The sequence below is a fragment of the Rhea pennata genome, unplaced genomic scaffold (genome assembly GCF_028389875.1).
Source record: "Rhea pennata isolate bPtePen1 unplaced genomic scaffold, bPtePen1.pri scaffold_32, whole genome shotgun sequence".
NCBI lineage: Eukaryota > Metazoa > Chordata > Aves > Rheiformes > Rheidae > Rhea > Rhea pennata.
The window spans coordinates 327,889-353,276 of record NW_026907679.1 but is presented as its reverse complement, the minus strand read 5'-3'; the positions used below and the strand labels follow the sequence as shown (position 1 = coordinate 353,276).

Sequence of the window (25,388 nt, the reverse complement as noted above, 5' to 3'; positions counted from 1 at the left end):
AGCCTTGCCTGCCCAGCAAACAGGCTCTCAGGGGCCCTCCTCACTGAGCACTTACCAGCATCAAGCAAGAGGTCTAAGCAGCAGCAGCAGAAGCATGCCTGCCCAACGATCTCATCTGCTCCAGACACCTGCTCCTCTAGCCTGCGCAGCACTGCCTCACATTCTGGGTACCTGGGGAGGAACACAACGAGCCTCCAGGGAGCCTCTCCACGGGCTGGGAGCCCAGGCAGCACCTCCAGACACTTCACACTCCCCTTCCCAGCACCTCTCTCTCCCTCGTTTTCCCTTCTTTGCTCTTCCTCCCAACTCCGTCCCACTTTCTCCAGCAGGCCTGTTCTCACCCAAAGGTCCCTGACCCCTGACACTGCGCAACCCCCACTCTCTCCAGCACCGGGATTACCTCATCTGGAGAAAGAGTGCCGTGAAGAGGGTCCTGAGAACCACGCAGCCCAGGTCAGGCTTCTGCAGCTCCATGCAGAGCCTCTCAGCACGATAGCCTGGGAAGAGAACAAGCAGACTTGCACCGGCTCTCTCGGCAGAGATGCCTTCTTGCAGGCGGCGGGGGCAGTACCTACCTACGTCGACGGACAGAAGCAGATTTCCCAGGCTGAGGGTCAGATGGGACAGGGCCTGGGCAAAGCTGGCTGTGTTTAATACCCCTCCTCCAAAGAGCTGCACCTCAGCGCTAAGCTGCATGGCTGCCCGCCCGTATTGCAGCCACTCTTCCCGGCAGCCCAGGTTCTGGCAGCACAGCGCATATTCCAGGTAGGACAAGAGGACCTAGAAGGGTCCAAACACAACAATGCACACGACTCTGTCTCTCCAGGGCAATTCCCTGGCCTGGAGGGGACAGGCCACAACCCAGCTGCCAGCTTCTCTCTTCTCTTCCACCCTCACAGCGCACACCCATACAACCAACTCTTCTTCCTACTGCCACTGCTAACTGCAGCCGTGCCAAGACAGGGGCCCCCGGCCTTGCACACCAGCATTATCAAGAGCCACGAGGAAACTACAGAATACACACAGTGGTGCTGCCTTAAAGCCAGAACCACCTCCATGCTCACAATTAGGAAACAAATCCAACCCGAGGGACTACCCAAAGCAGCAGCAACCCACACCCTCTGGAAGTTCATCCAGAAAAGGGCAGACACACACACATCTTTGGGCTCTTCTTGCCGGGGGCAGGCCCTGCTGGTACTCTTGCCAGGCCAGGGAAAAGGAGCCGTGTCAGGGACGGGTCTGCTGCTGCAGAGAGAAGGCACTCACGTGACTCGCGTCCTCGGACTCCTCGGCCGTGTTCACCTTCATGAGTGCTGCCAGGCGGGAGAGCCTCCGACTGCCGGCGGCGCTCTCCAGGCTGAAGAGCTGCTGCAGTAAGGACAGGCAGTGGCTTTGCCGGAACAGCCAGGGGAGCCTCTGCCTCCTGCCACACAAGGGAAACTGCTGGGCCACAGCCACGAGGCACACTGTGCCGAGTCCCACGGGGCGGGGGAAGCAGGGGGATGGAGGAGACGGCTGCACCTCCTTGCAGAAGGGCAGCTGACGCAGGCACGGCTGCAGCGATACAAGCGGCAGAACCAAGGAGTACCAACAGGAAACGTGACTGCTAAAGATGGTGTCTTGGCGCTAATGCCTAGGCAGGCCAAGCAAAGCTGGCCTCCGGGAGGAAAAGGGGCCTTGCACGGGAGGCCTGCGCCTGGCTACAGCCTCTGAGCTTCCTCCCTCTCACAGCTCATCTCCGCTTACGCCGACAGGCCCACCTCCTGCTCCTACCAGCACACTCCCTTCCCCTCCCCACACTCTGCTCCCCACTAACACCTCCCTGCTCTCACCAACACCATCTCCCATGCCAACACCCCAGTAGCTGCCCAATACAACCCACAGCTGCTCCACCCATTAGCCTCCAGCTCCCTCAGCAGCTTTCCCTCTGCCTAGAAGAGCCTTTGCTTTCCCTTCTGCTTCTTACCCTGCCTCCTGAGGAACGGAGGAGTCTCTGTTCTTCTTGCGAGAGGCATACTCTGACTTTTCCAGCACAAGCTGCAAGGCGGTGCCAGTGGAGGTCGTGGGGAATTTCCTCTTCAGAAGGCTCAATGCCTTCCTGATCATTGTCTTCGCCAGCTCCGTTTGTCCCATATGGTAGCAGACCTACACAGCAAAAGGGCTTTCAAGGCTGTCCCGTTTGGCACAAAAGCTCACCCCCAGTGCATCAAGCAGCCCCAGGCACAGCTGGGAATCCTGAGCCTCCCAGCTACTGGGAACGCTAAGAACAAGGATACTGGGAAGGCTCCCAAAGGGCTCCGATTCAGCACATAACCAATTGCATGTCTCTGGTGGAATCAAGGCCAGGACCTCAGCTGGTTTGGGCCAGGGGGCAAAGGGGCCCCAGGAAAGCAGGCTGAGAACAGTTACAGTGAGGTGGGCCAGGGAGAGCCTGCCCCACCCCACCCTACCCCACAGGAAAGCATTCAACTCCACCCACCGGGGGAGCCCACCAAAACCACCCTGTCACCTTACCTCTCCTTTGAGGCTCAGCAAAGTGGCTTCTTCAAAGCAAGCAAGCGCGTTTCCCTTCTTAGCCACCAAGGTCCTCAGCACTTCTGCTTTCTGCAGGTTCCGGAAGGCCTTTGAACAAGCACACAGAGAGCAGCTGAGCATCGCTGCCAAGCCTGTCCTCAGCCCCAGCACTCCCAGGTGCCTCCAGCATCTTGCTGAGGAGGCCTGCATCTGCCCCTGGTGATGCCCACCCAAGGACAGTCACGCTGCCTCTCACACCACGCACACAAGCACTCCTTTGCACCACCTCCTGGGAGGTGCACCTTGCACCAAGGGGCTGCTCCACAGCCCTGTCTCTCTTGCCACAGGAGAGGCAAACAGGAGGCAAACACTGGGTCTACCTCCCACCAATTCATCCCTGAGTCCCCACAAAGGCAGGCCCCCAGGCAGGCCCTATTGCAGTGGGGAAATGGGCTTGCCCAGGGCAAGGCACTTGAGAGGACTCCACGGGCAGTGGGCTCTGGCAAGCACGGCAACTCACCAGGTAGTTGTCGGAGACGTGCAAGTAGGCAGCCGCACCCTCCAGCAGATAATAAAAGGCTCTGGCTTCATTGCCCACTGCCATGTAGTGCTGAGCCAAGGGCACAAGCACCAAGTCCACAATGGCCTTGCAGCTGCAGGAACACTCCACACCCTGCGTCCACTGGGTCTTGCTGGGCACCTTGGGCATCCATTCGGTCTTAGCCAGAAACCGCTTTGCTGCTCTGGAGACAAGATCACGGAGAAAGAAGACACCAAAGCACACACCAGCGTCACCAACACCGCTCCTTCAGCGTACGTTAAAGACAGGTTCTAGCACAGCACGAGGCCACACGCACGAAGGCACCGCACGGGAGCTGTGGGTTGCACAGCCTTCCCAGGCGTGCTGAGGGAGCTCGCTCAGTCCTTCTTTCTACCCCACACAACAGTTACCTGCAGCCAGAGTTCCCTGGGCCCTCCCAGCTTACAACTGACACCACTGACTCCGGAGCAGGCTGCAGCCCCCCATCATTGCTATGACTTCCCCCTGTGCTCCTTCCTCCCTTCCGCTCTCGCCTTCTCTCCTCCCTCAAGACCTTTGGCTCTCCCTGCATGGCAAGCAAAGCCAGGACAACTCACTCACACAGCACGCTTTGGCAAGATTTGTTCCCTGACACTGTGGGCACATTGACCAGTAAATGCTGGGCACTCTGAGGAGCCCTGGGGCCTCAGGCAGGGCAGAACCGGCATGAGAAGCAACAGCTCCCCTTTTCAGCAATGGCAAGCCATTCCGTTGGCCACAGTTGTAACAAAGCAGCAGGAGCACTGGTCCTTTTGGCGCCTTTGCTGCCCTGGCTCTGGAGGAGCACTGCTCTTTTAGGCAGGCAGGGAGACCAGCTGGCATTTCTGTCCCCTTCCACAAGCCACCCTGCCTCCAGGGGCTGCTTTGCCCCTGCACAGCTTGCAACACTGCTCTCTAACAGCTAGAAAGCCAGGGCTGCTCCCCTCCAAATCACCATCAGCACTGGGATCCCAATGGCTTCCCCAAAGATACGCATCCCCATGGCCATCTCAACCCAGCTGCCTCTCACAGGCCTGATCTCGCCAATGCTAGACTCACAACGGGCAGCCCAAGCGGGGAACTCCGCTTATCTCCTCTGCACACCCTCACCCCACTGCCCCCAAAAATCATCTTCAAAATCTTGGCTCCTCACCGAAAAATCTCCTCCAAGAAGCTCTTCTCTTTCGGTACACCACTTGAAGCATCTGCAAAGAAAGCATGGCATTAAACACCTCCTCACTGCACATGCCGTAGAGCTGCTTCTTGCCATTCTGTAGCACCAAGGGAGGAAGAGCAGAGCCAAAGGCACTGGCGGCAGCTCCCTCTCCAGCTCCTTCCCTGACATCTGCCTTCACTGTGGGGCTCAACTCCAGATTTAACCTAGCGTCACCAAGTGTACTAGACACACTAGCTAATACACCTCAGCCTGCTGAGCCACGCGTGCACTTCTGCCGGGGGATGGGCTGCCCTCCCGTAATTCCGGGAAAATGCAGGTGGACACGCAAGGGGAGAAAGGCGCTACGCTGTGGACACATCATCGCTCTCATTGTGGAGCTGTGCTCAGTGGAGAAATGAACTAGTCCTACAACATTATCCGCCTTGCACTGGAAGCATCCCCACGCTTGCGTGAAACAAGTGTGCAGTAGGAGTGGGCAGGACCCAGGCTCCAGAGCAGGGCACACAGCATACCCGTAGAGGCGGGGAGCTCGTCCAACTTCATCTCCTCGCTGGTCGCCAGGGAGGCCTCCCAGTTGCGCCAGGAGCAGTCGCTGCCATGCTCTTCACAGCTCTCGGCCTCCTGCATGCTGCCGATGGCCAAGCGGTGGAAGGCAACAAAGTCGCCTCCCCCGCAGCACTGGCACTTGTGCGCGTGCCTCTCCAGGAAGGCCGTACACTTGTGGTGCAGGGCCACCCTCTGTCCCTTTGGCCACAGCTCATATGCAGCCTCCTGCAGCAGCGGGGCGCAAAAGGCCAGCACGCCAGACTCCAGCCTCGCCCTCTGCTTGCTCTCCTCCACGGATGACTTCTGGGCATCTGAAAGGCAACGGGGCTTCCCATCAGCCAGAGCTGGGGCCGGAGCTGGGGCCAGAGCTCACGCAAGCCATAGCTGCACCATGAAAGACAGGCCTTGGCGTGGGCCCTTGGCAGGAAACCAGCGCTCCTGCACTCAGAGCCTCCGGGCCAGACAGCAAAAGGGCCCACCTTGCCTTCCTCACACTAGCACGGCCAGCGCAACGGGCTGCTGGCCTGCTCTCCCTGCCAACAGGCTGTGCAGCTGCGCCCCAGGCGGCAGCTGGGGATGCTGCCAGCCACAGAAGCAAGACACAGCCAGCTCTTTCTGCCCACTCTGCAAGACACTCCCAGCCTCCCACGCTCCCCCGGCGCTAGGGGACAATAAAGATCAACGCACACTAAATCCCTCATCTGCACACAGCGGGAGGCTGGGTCAGCAGGTCCGGGCTTTCGTACTCCCTCTCCTACATGGGCTATGAGCCGCGCTTGCAGGCAGGGCAGCAGAGGGACTCGGAGCACCTCACTGCAATATTGCCCTCCAGCACAAAGCACAAAGCACAGGCTCCTCGGAAATGGACTTGTCAGAGCTTTTAACAACCCATCCCTAACTCCCCGGGGTGCCATGAGCATTACACACCTCCTCCGGGCAGGGGGCATTCTCTGGGGAGCCCCAGCAGGGACACAGACAGCGGCAGCAGCAGCCTGCAGTGCTCCCAGGCTCCCCTTACCACCTCTTACCGCTCTCCTCCTCCAGAGAGGTGCCTGACCCCTCGGTGGGAACACTGCTCTCTTCTGCCCCCTTGGCAGCATTCAGCCACTTGAGGATGTTGCATCTCACCAGGGCATTCAGCGCCTTGTTCAGCTTGGCCCTGCTCCACCCGGGAAGGATGTGGAACAGCAGCTCCGTGCTAAACAGCGGCCCTAGGATGGCTGCACACTTCAGAACCATCTGCTCCGAGGGCTTCATGCTGTCCAGCTCAGCCAGCGCAATCCCTGCCAAAAGCAAGCCACACGTCTCTCCCTTGCCCACTCCCCACCATCACAGGCTGCATTAGCTGCAACACTCGAGAGGGTAGATTCTTCCCTAGGGACCCAGCCCCTTGGACAACTGCAACCCAGGGCACATGTCTTCAAGATGCCTCTGCTCCTGCTTGACCCCCAGGAAGCAAGGATGCGGGAAAGCAGAGATGCTCAGACGAACGCTCCCCCACCACGGATGAGCAGGGCAGCATCCAGCACATGCATATGTCCGGGCATGCAGCTTGCCAGCTCTGCGCTCTATTTATGTGCACAGGGCACACAGACAGAGAGCTTTTCCTGCACTGCCGAGGCCAGCTCAGAGCTCCCCACAACCCCGCATTTCCCTTGGTCACACAAGACTTTCCCCTTCTTGGACAAAGCAGCTCCTTCAAGAAGAACACTTGGGCACGGGGGACATTTCTGCCACCCGCATTCGGCCAGGGCTCGGCTCGAGGGCAGCCATGCTCATTCACAGCTTCCCATCCAGCACCCCCTAGAAATGGGGCGATTTCTGGGCCAGCCCAGAAAACAACAGGCAGAGAGATTCGCAAGACGGATTTGGTTGGGCTTCAGTGCCTTGAGGCCCGCACGAGCAGGAGAAATTACACACAGAACAATGAGGTGCGAAGCCTAGTTCAAAGCTCAGTCGGAGCCATGACAAATATCCCCTGGAAATGCATTTTCTCTTGCTGAGAACAGTCTGCTCCCAATACCTTCCTTTCTCTGCCCCCTGCCCACCCCACCCCACTCAGAGCAGACAACATGCAGGTTTCTCTGTGGACAATCCCACGGCACCAAAGCAACCTGCCCAGCAGAGTCCCAGACGGGAGAGGCTCAACTCTGCAGCACACCGAGGCCCACACTCTCCAGCTCATGCCCTGGCAATGGCACCCAGCACTGCTGCCAGCTGCCGCAGCGCAGCTCAGCCCCTCACCTTTCAATGTAGGGGGAAGTACAGTGTTCTGCAGGGTCACATCCGGCCTCATGGTGCACACCCTGCGGTCCTTCCCCGCGCTGGAGCTCCGTGCTGCTGCGGTGGTTGAAGCCTCCGTCACAGAAGCTGAGCGGCACAAGGGAGCAGGGGAAAGCGATTAGCAAAGGGAGACAATTCATGTCATGACTTCCTGCTTGCAAACACTACAAAATCCACCTCAGCTGGAAGAAGGCCTGCCTCAGGTGGGCTGATGCACTTGGCCTGCACCAAACATGCTCGCTAAGACGAGCAAAGCACTTCCCTTGCATACCTTTGTTTCATAGCCCTTCCCTAACATTAGCTGTTGCCAGGCAGTTTCCCCAAACACTCCCAAGTCAAAGGCTCCAGACCTCCTGACTGGGGAGGCAATGCCTCAATACAGAAGGCAGCAGTGTTGCCGTCATCCCAGAGGCAGGCAGCTTGCCAGTGCAAATGCAAAATCGGGGGTCACTCAGGGCTGCTGCCAGAGCCATGGCAAGCTGGTTGGCATTCATCCCTAGGTCGTGTTACCACTGCCGCCTTCACTTAGTAGCACCTTTGGGGGCTTTCACACTTTGGCATTCAAGTTCCCAAGGCCTGTGCCTCGCCTCTGCTGGGTTTGATGTCAGACTTCTTTGCAAGTGACCTTCTTTGCCTTTTGCCCAGGGAAATACATGCACATTCTAATGCCTCTTAAATAACACGCCTACATCGGCTAGAGAGCAGAGTTGTCCAGGGCATCCCAAGAATTTGGGCAGCGACTCAAAGGGCCAGAGAAGGGATTTTCCACAGGTCACACAGCAGCACCTCCAACGTCCCCATGAAAATCCACCCGCGTGGGGCATGCTAGAGGCAGAAGCAGCATGCCCCGCTTTGTGCCTAGCCGGGGTCTTGTGTTTAATCTCTCTCTCTCTTTAGCCAGAGCGTGCCCAAAGCCAGCCTGCGGTCAGGCTGCTCTGCGCCTGCCTGCCCTCGCCCCGCACACGGAGCTTCGTAAGCAGCTGTGCTCAGGGACAGTAATTGCTCTTTCCCACCCCTTCAGGCAGGCTTCAAACTACGCTTTGGCCTATCAGGCAGAGGATAAGGACGGCAGGGGCTCACAAAAGCCAGAGTCCTCAGACCACCTGCTGATGAAGAAGTTTCTTCTAACCAACAAACACGGTGTGCGGCAGGAACATAAAGTGCACCAATGCCGTATACCCATATAGAGAAGAGCCTGATCCCAGCAGGAGCTCTCCTTGAAGCAGCAGACCAGGCATTGTGGACTCCAGGCATCCATTTGCCTTCCCTTGCCCTCAAGTGTTTTCGCTAACGCACTCAACTCTTCAGGCCCTCTGTCTGGTCCTCTAAATGCCTCCCACCCAACATCCCTCAGCTCCCTCCAACCTCAACCCTTCAGCATTCACCCCTAGCAGGCCTTACAGCACCTGGCACCATGTGTCACTGACGGACTCAATCCAGCCCTGTGGCTGTGCACAAGGAACATTCCAGCCACAGGACTCACCACACTGGCCCAGAAGAAGCACCTGTGTTCCTATGAGTTCACGACAAGACCAGCACTCATCTGAGTGCAGGCAGCAGCTCTGCTCCTCCTTTGAAATTGGCTGCCATGGCACCCTTACTTGTCCTCTCAAAGACACCAGAACTCCCCTGCCTCGGCTTTGGCTGTCCCAGCAGCAAGGCCTGTACAAACCCACACCTGATCCACACCACGATCTCTATGGCTGCAAGAGCTGACAGTGCCAAGTTCACAGGGGAAGCCTCGGGCAAGAATGCGCTGGGGAAAATGCACCACAGCAACTAGGCAATCGACCGCAAAGGTGCTTACTGAAGAGGCTCTCCCACTTGTCCTCTCGTTTCCCAACCTTCCCCAGTGGGTGGAACAAGAGCATGTCATGGCCAAGAAGGTAGCGCAACAGTTCCTCACAGTAATAGGGGATGCCGTAGCTTCTTTGTGTCAGCAACCTGCAAAGGAGCACATCCAGCACTCACTGACACAGGCAAAGGCAGGTCAGGTGGGTGCTGAGCCACTTGGGCAGAGCACAGAAACCAACGTCTTCACCACAGCTCCACCTCACTTCTGAAAGGGCCACGACTCCCACGGGCTTTGGTGCCTGAGTCACCCGGAAGATACAGCCTTTGCTGGAATCCTCGGGAAAAGCAGTGCAGATAGAGCCCCAAGCAAGCCTTGTCCTTCGTGTCCCCAACAGCCTAGATACTTTCCGGCACCAGTGAGAACCTTTGCCCCAGTGAATCACCCCTCAAAGCCTCACCACGCAGACTAATGCCTTTGCCACCCCTGAGCCATGCCAGCGTGCAGGACCACTTCCTTCCTGCCTTCCGGTGCAACACAGGAGGCTGGACACCTCCTGTGCTCTGTGCCTAGGCAGCTGCCCACTCGCAGCTCACGACTGTCAGTATGTCCCACTGGCTAGAGGCACTGGCCCTTCTAGAAGCTCTGCACTGCCTTTTCTAGGGCTTCATTCCCTTTGCCTCTCTGCACAGCTTCAAGCCCTCAGCAAGAGCTCACAGGCCCTGCCTGTGACTTACGTCTCTAGATCCTGGGGCAGGCTGACAACTCCAAGCGCCTGGCAGGCTTTCTGCACTACAGCGGAAGGCTTCAGCTCTCCCAGACGAACACAACTGGTTTTTGGCAGCTTCAGGATGTCTACGGCAGCTTGGCAAAGCCTCTGTCTTCTGCAGTGACTGGCAGTGAAGCTCATCACCATGAGGATCGAGACATCCCTGAGCACGCTCCACATAAGACTCCAGGAGGGAGAGTCGATGCAGTGGGCGTTGTCGATGACAAATACAACGCCATCTTCTTCAACAGTCTGAAACAAACAGCTTGCTCTGGGGGGATTCTGATGGGTTCTCAAGTAGCCTCCATAGCAGCAACTTTGGCCTCTTTCTCTCCCTCTCCAGACAGAGAGGGAGAGAGAGAGACGGAGAGAATGCTCTGAAGCCTCTTTCCTCTCCCCAGCTACTTAGGCATTCAGAATCTTACTGGCTTGCACTTTCTCTGAGACTTTAAGGCCTCTGGTGCAAAGTAGGACAGAAGAAAGAACCTTGTTGCTCCTCCCAAGCACGTTCCCACCAACTTTATGGGAGGAAAGGTATCGGGGCTATGGGCAGGGGTGCTTGGGCTATGAAGGGTAAGGACTCAGGTACATCGTCCTCCCGCCAGCTCCCACCACTCTCCTCCTGAAGCCTCCGCCTGTGGCATTGGTGTCTTTCTCTGACCCCCAAGGGAGAGAAGAGCTCACCTTCTGGAGCACTTTCTTCAAAACCAACTCCAGCTCCATTTGCCTTTGAGTGCCACTCATCTGGGAAACTGCCGTCGAGAGGGGAAACTGCCCAGAAAAGCACAGTCATAGAGAAACAGCCTTCCAGGGCTTGCAGCACACCTACCCACCACACAACACCAACCCAGCAAAATGCCTCTCCTGGCCTCACCATCAGCCCTCTCCCCAACACAGCTGCAAGGAGACAACACAGGTCATCAGCCCCATCTCCAAGCTGCTCTTCAGTGCCTTTTGCCCACCGCGCTCAGGAACAGAAGCCTGCGCTATATGCCCCTGCTCTTCCCTCCAGGCAGCCAAGCGACTCCCCACCAGAGCCTCCAAACTACTAAAGCTCACAAGCAGCCCTTTGCCAGGGCCAGAGAGGGCTTTGCTCTCACCTTAACGAGGAAGATGTCGTTGAGGAGGCAGTAGCTGCTCTCTGCCATCAGCCCTTGGAGCTTTGCCTGCAGCACAAGCTGTCTGGCACTGCACGATTGACATGCCTGCAGGCCCAGGGCCATGGCCAGCACCATACGGAGGGCAGAGTAGACCTGCTTCAGGTTTAGCTCTGTCAGTTCCACAGCCACCACCCTGCCACGCAAAAGCAAAAGGGACCGAGATTCAGAGAGCAACGCAAAGAGCTGCAGACTTCCAAGGCAAAACTGTCAGAGAAGAGGCACGTCATCCAGGGCTGTCTGCAAGGGAGCTCTGGACACACAGCCCCAGACGGATTCTTCTTCCGCACACCTCCAAGTGCTTCACAGAGGGCCAAGCTTTTCCCGCGTCTTACAAGGAAAAGCCACAGAGGGGCAATTGCTGCCAAGCCCCTGGGAGAGCCACCACCACACCCGGTGTCTCCACAGCTCTCAGCACCTCCCCCTGCTCAGCAACTTGCCAGCTGAAGAAGCAAGGACTGAGCAAGTTGGGCCTTTGTGTTTGAATGCCACAGCTTTGCCATCTGCCTCCTATACTACGGAAAGCCTTGGCCACCCCAGGGGCCTTTGGGGATAAAGCCCAAGGGCAAGCAGCCTTTCTCTGGCAGCTCCACCACACCACTCCCGCCTCCCCCAGCATCTTTCTTCTCCTTACTCTCCAGGTGCATGAAAAGCACGCAGCTTGGGCTCTTGCCAGACCTTGCTGCCTGGCCTAAGTTTGCAAGAGCAACAGCCCTGGCTCCACAAGCCACTTCCAGCTCCCGCGAGACGTAGTAGGAGAGCGTACAGCTGCTCCATACCAGCGGCTCCAGGAGGCTTTTCAGGGATGCTGCAGGCCAACGGCCAGCAGCACTAGCAGAGGGGCTCAAGGATGCCACGAACATCAGTGGATGGGCAAGGGAAGTGTCCCACACGTAGCGCTCCAAAACACTCACCTGTGGCCAGCAGCCTGGCCTAAAAATGCCAGCTCAGTGAGTAAATGGCTCTTTCCAGAGCCAAGCACACCCTCAAATGCTAGGATGCTGCTTTCGTGACAAGTCCTGTAGGCTTTCAAGGCACTTTCAAAGAGGGCAATCTCCTCCTCGCGACCTGTGAAGGCAGACAAAAAGCAAGCTGCTGCAGCGAGCTCAAAAGCCAACAACCTTGGGCAGCCTCCCCTCTTGCTGCCACTGCACCTTCCCTCCACCGCACCTGCGAGCCTGCCCGCACCCAGGGCTCCTTCCCACCCTAAGAGCTACAATTCTGCAGCTAGGCCTGCCTTAGGGCACTCACAGCCCCACCTTCCTGCTGGAGCCTGGGAGCAACTGCTTTCTTGAAAGCTCCTGACACGCTAATGGTGCAGGAAGGCAGGAAGCACTAGGCGTCTCACTCTGATTCCCACCTCCACTTCTGGCCCAACTCCAACCTTACGAACGAGCTATGAGCCTAAACCTGATGGCCACTGCAGGCAACACCATCCCTTGCAAAAGCATCTCCATTCCCAGGCTGGTACTAGCAGGTACCCAAGGGCAAGAAATGGGCATACACAAGAGCAAGGCATTCACCTACCGAGCAAGGGGCCGTACTCTGACCTCTCCTCCATAAGATCCAGGCCAAATATGCTAGCAGGGGGAGAGAAAAACAAAAGTCAGTGAAGGAGGCAGAAGCTGGAGGACAGAGAGTCATGCGTGCAGCTGAGGACACACTCTTGCCTACCCGCTCCTCTTTTGAGCATAATGGCAGCCTGGCCACGCTCCCACCACCAAAGTTCACGCTCATTCAGCAGAGAGTGCAAACACCAAACAAGCACAGGGAAAACTTCCAGCACATGGAAGTCCAAGGGCTTCTGCCCACACTGGCACAGCACACGCTATCAACGTGCAAGCAACAGAGGCCAAAACATCATCCAAAGAGAACCTACAAGCCTGGCCCAGAGGAACAGCTCCAGTTTCACCAGCAAGCGAGCAAGAAGACAGGCCTGGCCACCCACACTTGCCCAGGGGACCAGCACGGACCAAAGTGCTTTCCAAGAGCTTCCTGCTCAGAAGCAGCCGAGATAATACCCCCTGGGTGGGTCACAATTGCCACTGCATTGCACTTGCATGCCAGCAAGCAAGCACAGGGCAGAAAGCAGAGTTGCAGGCCCTCTGGGCAGGGGCTGACAGGCCCCTCTGGGCCTACGGACTCCCGAGAGCCCTCTCCACCCCTACGCCATCACTCCCACTCTCTCAACAGCAACAGGCACCAAGGTGAACAGGCAAAAAGCACGGCCGTGCTATGGCTTTCCCTCTTCTCAGCCACAGTGGTGGGAGGCCTGGGGAGGGCAGCAGCTTGGCCTCTTTCTGCACAGCTCCTCTTTTTCCCCAAGGCTGCACCCTGTGTGCCTCCACGCCCCCAGCAGCCTGCTCAAAGAGCACACTCACAGCTTCTGCGACATCCCCAGGTACTGATAGACAGTGCCAGGATCGCCAACCCCCTTCATCTGGGCCTTCGGCAGCTCCTTGAAGTAGGACCGGGGCAGCCGGGATGCTGCGTAGGTCGCCGCATCGCAGGACACCAGCCCCGGGTAGTGCTCCATCAGCCGGGCAGCCAGGTTCACCTTCTGGCCCATGACTGCCACAGAGAGAGAGCACGCGTTGACGTCCTCAGGAGAGCAACCCGCACCACCCTTCCAGGCTGCCGGCTGCATCCCCTGCAGCACAGGCCAGCACAAAACCCTGCTGAGCACGAGCGAGAGCAACAAGGAGGCTCACAGCCCGTCCCCCGTCGTACGGCAGGACCCGCCCCGCCTCCGCCAGTCCCGACGTGCTGCCGCAGGCCAAGCCCTCGTCCTGGCCCGGCGCCCAGGGCCCACAGCTTCTTCCCCGACACTCTGCCTCTTCCCTTCAGAGACGCGGCCCGGGCACCCGCTCCGCAGACGGACACCTCGTACCTGTGTACTCGTGCCTGACGCGGTGGCCGACGACTCCGCAGAACGCCGTCCCGCTGGTGACCCCCACGGACACTGCCCTGAGGCGCAGGCAGAGCAGCAGGGACTCAGCAGCGCCCGTGCGCAGTCCTGCCTGCCCACCGCCGCCCCTTCCCCACGTCCCCGCGCTCTGCCGTCTGCCCCGGCAGCACAGGCCTCGGGGACCAGCAGAGCCCGGCAGCGGACACGCCAGCTTGAGCGGGCTGCGTGTGCAGAGCAGCCAGGCGCTCTGGCACCCCTCCGCACCCCCCGCCCCAGGCCGTCCCGGGCAGCACGCCTCCCCACTCACTCGATTTTCCCCAGCCTGCCGGAGCAGGCGGTGGAGATTTTAATCGCGCTTTCCAAGGCGCAAACGCTCTCGCAGGGCAGCTTTCCTCCAGGGAGGCCAAACACACACAGCAGCGTGCAGCCCTGCCGAGGACAGAGACAGCACACCTTGCCGCAACGCCTGCACCAAACCCTTCCCGCCCTGAGACTCCAGCCTCCGCCGACCGCAGCAGAGCTTCAGGGCAACCCCAGAACACAGGGTACCGCTCCCAACGCCGAGGCAGAGCTGCTTCCTCTCTCCCCACCGTGCGAGAGACAGAGCCGCTTCCCTCCTCTCCACCACCACCCTCGCCCTCGTGCGCGGGGGCACTGCTCCTCCACGCTCACCTTATCAAACATGGAGATTTTGTTGATTTCGCCCTTGTGAGGACGGAGGATCTCCGAAATCAGCACACTGCTGTCCTGGATAGCCTTGCAGATTTGCGTTAGGTTGACCTTGGCAGCAAACTGCAGCTTCACAAAGAGGCAGGTGACCGGCCGCAGCTCGGATAGGCACGCCAGGGGCTGTCTGTCGTCAATCTGGAAGACAGCAGCGGGCCACCTCCACCAGCCAGCTCGCCCTGGGCGCTTCCTGCCTGCAGCAGATACCAAGGCAGAGCGCACAGAGCGGCAGCAGCGGGCGCTCTCAGAGGAATGCAGAAAGCCTCCTCGCAGCGCAAAGCAGGCGTCAGCCTGCGCGAGGCAGATACGCAACAGTGCAATGCGGCACTGGGCATGGATGGACACAAGGGGCCACCCTCAGCAACGCTGTCACCGCTCCGGAGGCATCTCTCTCTTACCCCGGGGCCATGGCCAGAACAACACCAGTGGAAAATGCAGAGGGCAATCCACCCCGCCCTCACCCCCGGCGCTCTCTGCAGGAGCGCACAGTCGGCAGGTTTCTGGCCCCTGCAGCACTCCTTTCCCAGGTTTTTGCATACGGGGGCATTTTCTTTGCCTTACCTGCTGTCTGGAGAACTGCCGCTCTGCAACACACATCTCCTTCTCCCCTCCCTCTCCCCCAAAAGGCACCTCCCAGCACTCGTGGCCATACCTTGCGCAGGACACTGGCTGGGATGTACTTCCTCAGCACCTTCCCCTGAGCACGATGAGGGGCCAAGGTAACCGCAGGCCTCAGGACGCCTACGCAAGGAAAATACACGCGGTCACTGGCAGCAGGGCGCTACGAGCCTGGCTACGGGGGCCTCGCAAAGCAGGGGCTGGCACTGCAACTCGGGGAGCAAGGTCCTCTGCCCTTTGCCCGTGTGTTCCTCTTGCAGGTGCTCAGCCACAGCAGTCCCCTGGAAGCAGCAGGAAGCAGCCAGTGCCTCTGCTGCAGCGCAGCTGCGCCCCAAGCACAACCACTAACTAACTGCAAGGGGGAGAGGGCAGAGGCCAGGCCCCAGCAGCCCCTCCGCAAGCCAGTCCCCATCTTTCTGGGCTGGCACAGAACAAGGCAAAGCCGGAGCACTCACCTGGCATTTCAGGAGAACGGCAGTTCAGCTGGGCTCGTGTGAACTTGGAGAAAAGTTCTTCGCGTTCCGACACAGACATCCGCTGCACGCCTGTAACCTGGAGGCACACGCAGCAGAAGCACTGCCATCAGCCTCCCCAGGAGTCCCAGGGCACGCGTCCTACCCTCCCTCCATCCCGCCCTCGCTTCCCAGAGAAGAGGAGATCTCCGTGTAGCAAAGCCACCTTGCTGGATTTGCACCGGGACAAACGCTGGCATCAGCAGCACACGAGCTGTGCAGCCATCAGCCACGCACCCCGACGTCTACAGAACACCGCCACGACCCCAGCAGGGCCAAACCCTGACACTCCCTCCTGACCCCACTGCAAACCCAGCAAGCACAATCCACAGCTAACCCTCAGCTGGAAGGGCAACAGCTACAGCTCTCCACCTCCGCTTTACAGCTACGACCCCCACAACGCCCATCTCCTCAGCCTTCGCACACCTTCCTCCCTCACCCCCAGCTCCAGGTGCCCCAAACAGCTCTAGAGGCCATCTCACCCACCTTCACAGCTCCTTGGCCTTTCACTCTCTTGCTCTTCACCTGGCTCTGGTTACAGAGCTCCCAGCAGCTGGCTGACAGGATAATATCACTTGCACTTGCAAGGTTTTGCGCCTGCCAGACCTCACCCACGGCCTTGCCAAGGATCAGGAAGTGCTGCTCCTTGCGGTCTCCCACAGTCAGCAGCGACATGTGCCCTGCAGAGATCCCTGGGGAGAGACAAGCACGACTGAGGCGCAGAGCACTTGCACCTCCGCAGCCTCCCGCAGCGGCAACTCTCCACAGGCTCCGTTCCAAGCTCAACCCTGGAGACAGGCTCCTGCTCTCAGCTGCTTCAGCTGGAGGCACCCGTCCTTCATTACGGAGTCCAGCTGGAGTGTCGATGGGGAGGGGGTACAAAGTGGGGCCTGCCAACAGAGGGGCCTGAAACGGGTGCCTAGAAAGAGGCACGTGAAGCTGACACTGACATGTCTTCACAGCCACAGCACCCCAGAGGCCCAGCACACCAGCACCTTTGCTGGCCATCTGCTCAGGGTGCGTGCAGGCAGCTTGTAAGCGGCTGCCTGAGAGCACACAACAGCCTTCCAGGCAGAAGGTTTCCCTGGCCCCACGAGGGATCACCACCTCTCCCCCAGGCGGAAAAGCAGCCTGTGGCCCTGCACAGGGCCATGGAGCCACACACGGCACAGCTTATCCAGCACACCCCATACCTATCTTCAGTCGGAGCTTCAGACCCACGTCTGTGTCACGGACGCTGTACTTCTCCTGGATTTGCCGGCAGCACTGCAGCACCAGGCTGATGGTGTCTCTCAGCTGTGTTTCCCTCACTCTCCACAGCACCAGTACAGCATCCCCTGCAGAAAGCAGGGGAACAGGGGAAGGCTCTCGTGAGACCTGACGCTCCCTGAGCTGCACCCCCCTGCACGGACAGCAGGAACCGGCAGGCGTGCTGAGGAAGAGGCACTCGTCGGAAGGCCTCCTCCTCAGCTACAGCTCTCTGGGCACAGGGATGCCTTCCCCTCCCCCAGGCCAGCTACAACAGCAGCCATGCCCACAGAGGATGAAGGTGCACAGTGTGGCTACAGGAACACGGGCACCCCTGCAGCTGGTCCCACTCAGGGCAGAGATGAGAGGCCTCTCTCATCCCCTCCTTCCTACCATGCTGCCTCAACTCCCAAGCTCCCAGGCTGCCTCCCCAACACCTCCACACCAGCCCTGTCCCACTGCAGCTTCCCGCTTGGGGCCTGCGATGGCAGCTCCCCAGGAGCACCTGCGTGCCAACAGAGCCTCCCCTCTGGGCTTTGCCAGCTCACAGCTCACTCTGTCCTCTCCCCTGGCACGCCTCTGCAGTGGCAGCAGAGATAAGTTTCAATTAGAAAGACATACCTGCAAACTTCAAGATGTCTCCTCCAAAGCCCAGCAGCTCTGCAGGCGAAAGAAAGCAAGAGAAGAGTCACCTCTGCACCTTCTCCAAGCAAGCCACAGAAGCAGCCACTCTGCTGCCCGAGCAGCACAGGGGCAGTGGTGCCTGGTGGGGCACCATTCAGGAAAGCACAGCTCCAGCCCCGCCTCTACACTGCTCACAGGCACCACAGCACTGGTGCCTATGGTACTGGGCACTGCCCAAAGGAGCTAGTGAAGATAACACACCCATTTCTCAGCACCAGTGTCCCCCAGCACAAGAGCCCAGCTGCTCTCGGTGGCCCTCAGCACCCACAGAAACCCCCAGCACGCACAAGGAGGCTGCCTAGCGCACCTCTCTGCTCTCCCAAAGAGCAGCCTCATGGCACCGTCCCAGACAGTCCTGCAGAACGGCACTTACCCTCCACAATGTCACCCATGTAGTCATTGAGCGTTTGCGTTAGCTCGTCCGCACCCCGCTCGAGGCTGACGCTCTGGCTAAACTTCTCTGTCAGAGCAGTGAAACCTCAAAGAGGCACAAACAGGCACAGAGGAATCAGCAGGTGCCTACATGGCCGCCAGCTTCACGCTCCCACCTCAGAGAGCGTGCGCATTACATCATGCCCTGACCTGGCTTGTGACAACGAGCCTGCACCACCCAAGAGAAACCACCACTCTCGCATTGGCCACTGCTCCCGGCAGCGTGCCTTCTCCCACACCACACAGCCTGGAGCAGGGGCCCCTGGCCCACGCGCTCTTGCAGCCCGTGGAGGAGTGCCTAGCACTGGGTACCTCTGCTGAGCCCAACTAGCCAACTCCCGGCCTCTTGCAGGCCTCTCCTCTTTTGGAGCCCCTTGTTCCTCCTGACGTCAGCCACCTCTGAGCTCTACTTCCCCCAAAGTGGAAGATGGCAGCAGCAAAGAGGCCTCCTCTGATGCAGTCTCCACCAGAGGTGGCACCGGGGCTCCCAAAGGTCCAGAAAGTCCCAATGCCTCGTGTCTCTGACTTCTTCTCAACCCCCGCCCTTCACAAGCCTTGGACCCACCTGAGACGTCCGCAAAGAGCAGTACTCCATGAAAATTCTGAACGCAACGGGCTTCGTGCCTCAAGTCCTCAGATAAAATGAGGTCGGGGACGTAAGCAGCTACTTCCCCGAGTTCTGAGCAGTGCTTGGACCTTCTCTCCCAGGCACAAGACATCGTCAGCGCCCTTGGGGTACACAGGGTACCTCAGGAGAAGACGACCGTGCCCAACCGGGAGCAGGCTAGCACAGCACCACGCAGGGTTGCGCAATAGCCTGGGGCCTTGGGAGGGGCTGCTGGCCCCCTGCCACCAAGGGGCAGGTCACAATCAGCCGGCAGTGACATCGGCCACACGTCGTCGATTGCCTCTGTGCTGTCATCAGACAAGCGAGCCAGCTAACAGGGACAGCTTCTGCACGTCGTCGCTGCCCTAGCAACTGCAGCACGCAGTGGGGCGCGTCCTAGGTTGTTCTGTTGTGAAGAGCAAGTGGGTCTTTTCCAGGGGGTGGGGGACAGAGCAAACCTCCAGCCACAGGGCTCCTGGCGGAGGCCAGGAGGAGATGGACAGGGCTGCACCAGCAGCACAGCGGACGGGCATATCAGAGAGGGGGAGAAAAAGCTGAAAGACGCGGCAGGAGGCAGCTCCAGCCCCCTGCTCTGCGGGAGAGAGCTGTGTAAAGCTTCCACGCCGCAGGAACACCCCCTCATGCTGGGCACCCCAGCTCACAGGCAGCCCAAGGCTCACTGCACCCTACGGGAAGGTGAGCCGGGGCTGAGGCTGACACCCTCGCAGGCGGTGCCCTTGCCCACAGGGCGCAGTCCCGCAGAGGCTGAACACGGCATGCACAGCTGGGTGCTGGCCTCTAGCCAGGCAGATTACAGCTGGCGGCTCCGACTTGCTTGTTTTCTGCTCTGTTTTTCCTGGTTTCTCTTTTGTAAATAAACTCAAGAATCCCAGCTCCCTGTGCGTGCAGAGGGCACGAGCTGGGAGCCCCTGGGCTCTAGGGGCCAGCTCCTGCAGAGATTGCATGCCTAAGGCCAGAATGTGAAAGCGCAAGCGCAGAGCGGTTACCTGAGGTAGTGAAATTGTAACCAATAGAAAGATTTGTATAAAATACTCCCTGGAAAGTGTGTATAAATGAAGAATGAGAGGGGGAGAAGGTGTGCTAGCTTTGTGGATTTACCACCTAGCCCCCATCTCTGCGCAGAAATGAAATAAAGAAATATCTCGACCCTGTGTGTCTGTTGGTTGCTTGCACACCGGGTAACAGAACCCAGATTTTGGAACAACAAAACCCTCCCAGGAGCCCCCCTCCAAACCCCTGGAGACCCCCCAGGATCTCGCAACTCCCCCCTACCCCAGGGTCCCAACCACCCCCAGGAGGGCCCATAAAACTCCCTTTGTAGCCCCCCAACCCTCCAGAAGGCCCCCCCAAACCTGCAGCACTCGGGGTGGGGGGCAGCAGCCTATTTCTACCCCTTCCCCTAGGACAGGGAGATCTGGGTGTTTATTTGCCCCAGGGATGGTTGTTTGCCATGGGGGGGGGCGGTATTTACCCCCCCTCCGCACCCAATGCCACTCTCCCCCACAGCCTCACCCCAACATCAACCCATGATGTACGCCAAAACCCTGCTGCAGCTGGGCATGATGTGACCCCCCCCCCGAGATGACACGACCCCCTCGAGGTCTCAACACCCCCTGGGGGTGACACCTTCCCTCCCCCCCGGGTGTCTCCCCTCCCCCGATGGCTTTTAATACGCTGGATTGTATTTATTCCCTCCCCATCTTCTGGGGGGGGGTGCTGGGGGGGGGCGCTGGGGGGGCGGGGGGGGCGCCCCACCAATTGGAGTGAGGGGCAGGGGGGACCATCTAGGGGGCACTGGCTCAGGAGCTGCCCTGCTGGCCTGGCCCCCACTTTACTGTCTGTAATTAAAGATGTTAAAATAAAGTAATTATTGGAAGCCTCGCGGGGGGCCCAGCGTCTGAGGAGGTGTGGGGATGGGGGAGGGTGTGGCGCTGCTGGCCACAGACACCTGGGTCCTCTGTACGAGTGCAGGGGAGGGGCGGGGCGGCATGCCCGGATGCCTGGGACCCTCCCGGACACCTGAGTCCCTTGGAGAATTGGGTTGTCCTGGGCTTCTTGCGTTGCCTGGACTCCTGGGCACCTCGGACGCCTGGGCCCCTCGCTCACCCGGGGGAGTGGGGTTGGGGGGGGTTCAGCATGGGAGCCCTGGACGCCTGGGTCCCCTCTGTGTGGGGGAGAGCGGGGGGTGAGAAGGGGCACCCGGACGCCTGGGTCCCCCAAGGGGCAGTGGTAGAACTGAGAATCGTGGCTGGATCTGGTTGATCATGTCAAATAAAATATTGAATCGGCAACAAGTTTCTATTGCTTAAACTGTGGAACAAGAAGCTGCTCTGGGTCCTTCTTGTGCTCCCAGCCAAGAGGCACCTTATCGCTAGCAACAAAACTTTAATAAAAAAAAACATAGAAATCTTGACTTTTGCTGCTCCTCACTGGCACCTTCCAACGATCAAAAAGAGAACGGATCATTTTTATCCTTCCAACACATCCGGGAAACGTCCTCTCAGTCGCCGCCGGCAGGGCTCGGCGGCTGCTTCCCCTTTGGAGAGCGCGGTTTAATTTAATCTAGAGGGGATTTAGCGAAATGCTAAAATGTGACATTGATCTCTAGGCGAGAGGCTGCTTTTTAAGCGTGGGGGAAAGCTCGTTCTGCGACGCGTGTTTGGTCTTTGGTGGAAAGCTCGAAGCAGGTGGGAACAAAAAAAAAGGGGGGGGAATAAATCACTTCTACTCACTTAAAACCAGTGCTTTTCCTAAATCCTAAGGACCGTGAGTCATGGAAACTTCCTCAAATCTTTGCTGCATTATAGTGTTTTCATATCGGATTTAAAATTGCAGTTAAACGAGGGGATTTTTTTGCATGTAAGCAGTGGGATGAAGACGAGCAGATCAGCGGAGACCTCCTCTCAGCGACCGTGAGCGTGTTGAGTGTGGTTTCATCTTGACAGCCCTTGGTGGGCATGGCTGCTGCTAGAAGAAGCTTGGAGGCAACATGAGCCAGTTCCCTCCCCCCCTTCCCCCCCCCCCCAAAAAAAAAGGGGAGAAGAAAGGAAAGAAAAGACATGCATTTCCAAGACATTTGATGGGACGTTGAGATCCTTGGGCTGAAGGAGATGCTGCTCCATGGAGCTGATCCCAAAGGATGAGCTGGGGACAGCAGAGCTCCTGCGCTACCCCAGGGCTCTCCCTGCCACCAGCTGCCAGCAATGACCGTCCTCTCCAAATGCAAAGGACTGGGGAGATGTTCACCCAAGGAGACCACCGGTGGTACCACCACACCTCACCAGCTGCAACAGAAAACAGCCCAAGGCAGCTGCAGGAAATGGAGGCAAGTAGGAGTCCATCGCCCAGGTCTCCACAAACAGGACTTGCACCAGAGGAGAGCAGAAGAGGGGAAACAGGTGTTTGCAACGGCTCTCAATCATGAACGAACGAGTCCAACCAGAGAAGACCGTATTCTCTCCATGAATCGTGCAAGATTCCCAGTCCCAAGTTGAGGTAAGATTTCCATCTTTATGTACTTCAGCCGTAACCTCCGTGAGTTCAGCAATTTGTGGAAAACGGCAGGAAGCGGCGAGGAACAGTGGAAAGGGTCGAAAATATTGGAAGACGAGGCAAAAGCAATGGAAAAATGCATAAAGAGGCAGAAAAAAGGGAAAATGATGGAAATTGGGATGAAACCCCCAAAGCAGCAGAAAACAGTGGGGATGGCTGTGATGTGCCAGCAGAGGAGCTGCACCAAGATGATCAAGGTTCTCCCTGGCTGTTGGCCTCGGGGAGCCTCCCTGCTGCTGGATGGGTTGCTGGGTCCACCGGCCAGCTCGTGGTGAGTCTGAGTGCACACCAGAGCTGTGCGTCTTACTGGCTTTCATCCTTCTCAAGCTTCATTCCCTCTCCGGTCGAGCCATGCCAGACCGCAGGTACACAACAGACCAGGTGGCCTCAGCCAGGAACAGGATGGTCGACAGCTAACAGTGCGGCTGGACGGCCAAGAGAGAACCCGGTGCTCAGTTCCACAGCACCCAGGTGCTTCCGGTGTGAGCCTGCAGTGTGCAGGGGCCGTGGTGGGATTGCTCCTGGGGAAGCTGGACTGAACTGCTCCGTGTCCCTGAGCAGCTCCTATGGCTGGCTGACAGTGAAGGGACTGTTCTGCAGCACTGAATTCGCTGAAAGGGACTGGGTCACACACGGCCCCAGCGCCAGCAGCTCTGGATTACGGGGCACCCCAGTGAATCAAAGCTGATGGCTCCTGGCTTTTGAGGTCTTTCAAGGGAAAACAGAAGCACATAGTCATGGGGAAGAGGGAGAGCAGAGGAAAGAAGCAATTCCCAGGGACGGCGCAGGGTGGGCAGTGGTGATAGAAAGAGAGCTGCATGGCAAACACCAGCCCGGCCCTTGCACAGCAGATGCAAGGCCTGAGGACAGCGGGTGTCTGTAGAGGCTACAGAGCTTCTCCCTCTTGCCCTTGTGTTTCCTGGTCCAGCAGAGCAACTGCCCTCTTCCCCCTTGCCTTTCTCTCTCTCCAAAAAAAATTACACACACATGGGCTGAAGAAACAGGACTTTATCTTTGAGGAAAGCAGAGCAACGGGAAGAAGTGGTAGAACACTAATGGGACAGGATGCGCTTAGAGCTGTCGAGCTGTCCTGTGCTGCGGGAGACACCAGCCATGGCCCAGACCTTCCAGCACACTTGCGTGTCTGCGGCGTGCAGCCCCACGGCATTGGCACAGCTGTGGCCGTGCTGCTCAAACAGAGTCACCTCCTGGCAGAAGGGTGACACCTCTGCCATGCTCTCTGGAGCCAGTGACCCAGTGCTCCAAAGCTGAACCTTGGTGGCGACCGCTCCCGGGCAGTTCTCAGGTCCAGCACGGTCTGTGTCACCAGGCAACGGACGGAGGGTTCAGCATCAGCTTCCAGGGGCTGAAGGGCTGAGACAGAAAAGATCACAGCACATAACAGACTCCCATAGTTGCAGACATCCCTGATATCCCGCCCAAACAGGGCCCGTCCCACCCAGCCCTTCCCAGGCTGGGCAGGCAGCACGTGGGACAAAAGGATCAGCTGCAAGTTGCTGGTCAGGAATACCCCAGGTGACCCACAAATACTCACCTCCTCTCCCCCAAAGAGGCAGACCACACCTGCCTGGCTTATGGCAGGGCCAGCAACTGAAGCTCCCTTCCTGGGCTCCCTCCTCCTCCCTGCCAGGGCCTCCTGCCACAGCTGATCTCACTCGCCACTGCAGATCTGCTCCACCTTCTCCTTCCTCTGCTTCATTTGCTGCCCCGTGAGCCCTAGGCAAACACCTCCTGTCAGCCCTCATACTCCCCACCAAGACCCCAGCAGCACAGCTCCCACCGGGCCTTGCCAGTCTAGCCACTCATCCTCTTTCCCTTGTGCAAGGTTGGCCTCAGTGTGGTCCCCGGGGTGCAGGATGCAGGCATGCTGTGAGGCACTGCAGAACCTCCTCTCAGCCCACCTGCATGGTCAGGGATGCGACTGGGGTAGTGGCTCACCAAGGAACTTCACGGATGCCTCCCGCAAGGATGCCTCAGGCTTCTCCAAGTATGGCAGGCTCTGGTGCAGGTATTGCTCCGCTCTGCTCCTGTCCCTCAGCACCTGGAGACACCGCAAGGCCGTGGGTTGGCACCGAGACTCCCTGGGGAGTCAGGCTTGACCCTCCTCCCACGACCGGCCTCCTCTGAGATCCCCCCCAAGCCTTCTGACAAGGACAGCCAAGCCAGGGGCTCCTTCAGCATCCCGGGGGGACAGCAAGGGCAGAGGGACCTGGAGCAGAGTCCGAGGCGGCCGGGGCTCTGGGCTGCAGCAGTGGGTGAGGGGCACAGCTGTGTGCCCTGCACACTGGGCAGCGGGGCAGGCTTCGTCCGGTCAGGGCCCCGGGACTTTGGCCTTGTCCTTACCAGGTACTCCCCAATCTTCCATGTCTCCCCTGTCCTGGCCAGTTGCTTGAGCTCCTCCCACTTGAGGAGTTGTGCAGCGCTGACAAGGGCTTTCTGAGCGGCCTGCAGAGCAGCAGAGACCGGCAGATGCCACCACAGCCAGGACAAGACACCCTGCCTCCCCCTCATCTCGGCCAGCCTTGGAGCATGCCCCAGCCCACAGTGGGGCTTAGGACCAGGGCTGCCCCTCCCTGCTGAAGGCAGCGGCACCTCTGCCTTTTCCTTGGCCACTCAGCAAATTGGACCTCCCGCTCACATGCACTCAGAGGCACACTTGTCAGCAGCCCCTGCCATGGTGCTCAGGCCTCCCCCAGGTCATGTCAGCATCCCTTCCCCAAAGCACTGCTCCATACCTGGGCCGCTCTCTGGTTCTGCTCGCTCATGTGCAGGAAGAGTGGGACCAGGCTCCTCTGCACGCGCTGCTTCATCCTCTGCTTGTTCTTCCCCACCACAATCTCCATCAGGTCCTTGAAGAGCAGCATGGAGAGCTCTCGCACTGTGCTGCAGCTCTGTGAGGAAGGAAGGAGAGCAGCGGAGGCCTCAGCAACGACTGCAGGAGCCAGGCATGAGAAGAAGGTTTTCCTTTGCGAGGCCTCGTCTTCTGCAGGCACAACTGTCCCCCTCCCTGGCCAGGGCTCGGAGCTGGGGACAAGCCTCTGCAGAGGCAGCACAACTGTGGCAGGAGGTGCCAATACACTGGCCAGTGGGCACACGTGCAGAGGGACACACAGCATCCAGAGCCACGTCTACAGATGCACCCACACGCCAGAGAGCCCCTGCCTCTCCCACCAGCCTTACATCTTCAAAGCGTGGCAGAAGCCTCTCCGCCAGCTGCAGAGCCACTCTTTGGAAGCAACTCATACACACACAGTAGGAAAGA

The 25,388-nt window shown here is 58.8% G+C and overlaps 1 protein-coding gene across 1 annotated transcript in view; it reads right to left on the bottom strand.

Moving 5' to 3' along the window:
• The window catches only part of LOC134154495 (adenylate cyclase type 10-like), a 28,399-nt gene extending 3,508 nt beyond the window's left edge, over nucleotides 1-24,891 (bottom strand). The window contains exons 1-32 of the mRNA XM_062601167.1: nucleotides 24,862-24,891; nucleotides 24,470-24,571; nucleotides 24,065-24,167; nucleotides 23,380-23,479; nucleotides 18,491-18,654; nucleotides 17,867-17,971; nucleotides 17,431-17,469; nucleotides 16,755-16,898; nucleotides 16,048-16,253; nucleotides 15,505-15,601; nucleotides 15,084-15,172; nucleotides 14,378-14,569; nucleotides 14,013-14,134; nucleotides 13,688-13,764; nucleotides 13,179-13,368; nucleotides 12,325-12,377; nucleotides 11,712-11,865; nucleotides 10,741-10,933; nucleotides 10,325-10,411; nucleotides 9,609-9,892; nucleotides 8,887-9,023; nucleotides 7,041-7,166; nucleotides 5,825-6,079; nucleotides 4,763-5,107; nucleotides 4,227-4,278; nucleotides 3,035-3,257; nucleotides 2,515-2,622; nucleotides 1,967-2,145; nucleotides 1,267-1,423; nucleotides 576-780; nucleotides 401-497; nucleotides 56-171 (exon numbers count right to left, since the gene is read on the bottom strand). Coding sequence (XP_062457151.1) covers nucleotides 56-171; nucleotides 401-497; nucleotides 576-780; nucleotides 1,267-1,423; nucleotides 1,967-2,145; nucleotides 2,515-2,622; nucleotides 3,035-3,257; nucleotides 4,227-4,278; nucleotides 4,763-5,107; nucleotides 5,825-6,079; nucleotides 7,041-7,166; nucleotides 8,887-9,023; nucleotides 9,609-9,892; nucleotides 10,325-10,411; nucleotides 10,741-10,933; nucleotides 11,712-11,865; nucleotides 12,325-12,377; nucleotides 13,179-13,368; nucleotides 13,688-13,764; nucleotides 14,013-14,134; nucleotides 14,378-14,569; nucleotides 15,084-15,172; nucleotides 15,505-15,601; nucleotides 16,048-16,253; nucleotides 16,755-16,898; nucleotides 17,431-17,469; nucleotides 17,867-17,971; nucleotides 18,491-18,654; nucleotides 23,380-23,479; nucleotides 24,065-24,167; nucleotides 24,470-24,571; nucleotides 24,862-24,891 — 4,531 coding nt within the window. The remainder of the gene's footprint in view (nucleotides 1-55; nucleotides 172-400; nucleotides 498-575; nucleotides 781-1,266; nucleotides 1,424-1,966; nucleotides 2,146-2,514; nucleotides 2,623-3,034; nucleotides 3,258-4,226; nucleotides 4,279-4,762; nucleotides 5,108-5,824; nucleotides 6,080-7,040; nucleotides 7,167-8,886; nucleotides 9,024-9,608; nucleotides 9,893-10,324; nucleotides 10,412-10,740; nucleotides 10,934-11,711; nucleotides 11,866-12,324; nucleotides 12,378-13,178; nucleotides 13,369-13,687; nucleotides 13,765-14,012; nucleotides 14,135-14,377; nucleotides 14,570-15,083; nucleotides 15,173-15,504; nucleotides 15,602-16,047; nucleotides 16,254-16,754; nucleotides 16,899-17,430; nucleotides 17,470-17,866; nucleotides 17,972-18,490; nucleotides 18,655-23,379; nucleotides 23,480-24,064; nucleotides 24,168-24,469; nucleotides 24,572-24,861) is intronic.
• Between the last annotated feature and the right edge of the window lie 497 nt (nucleotides 24,892-25,388).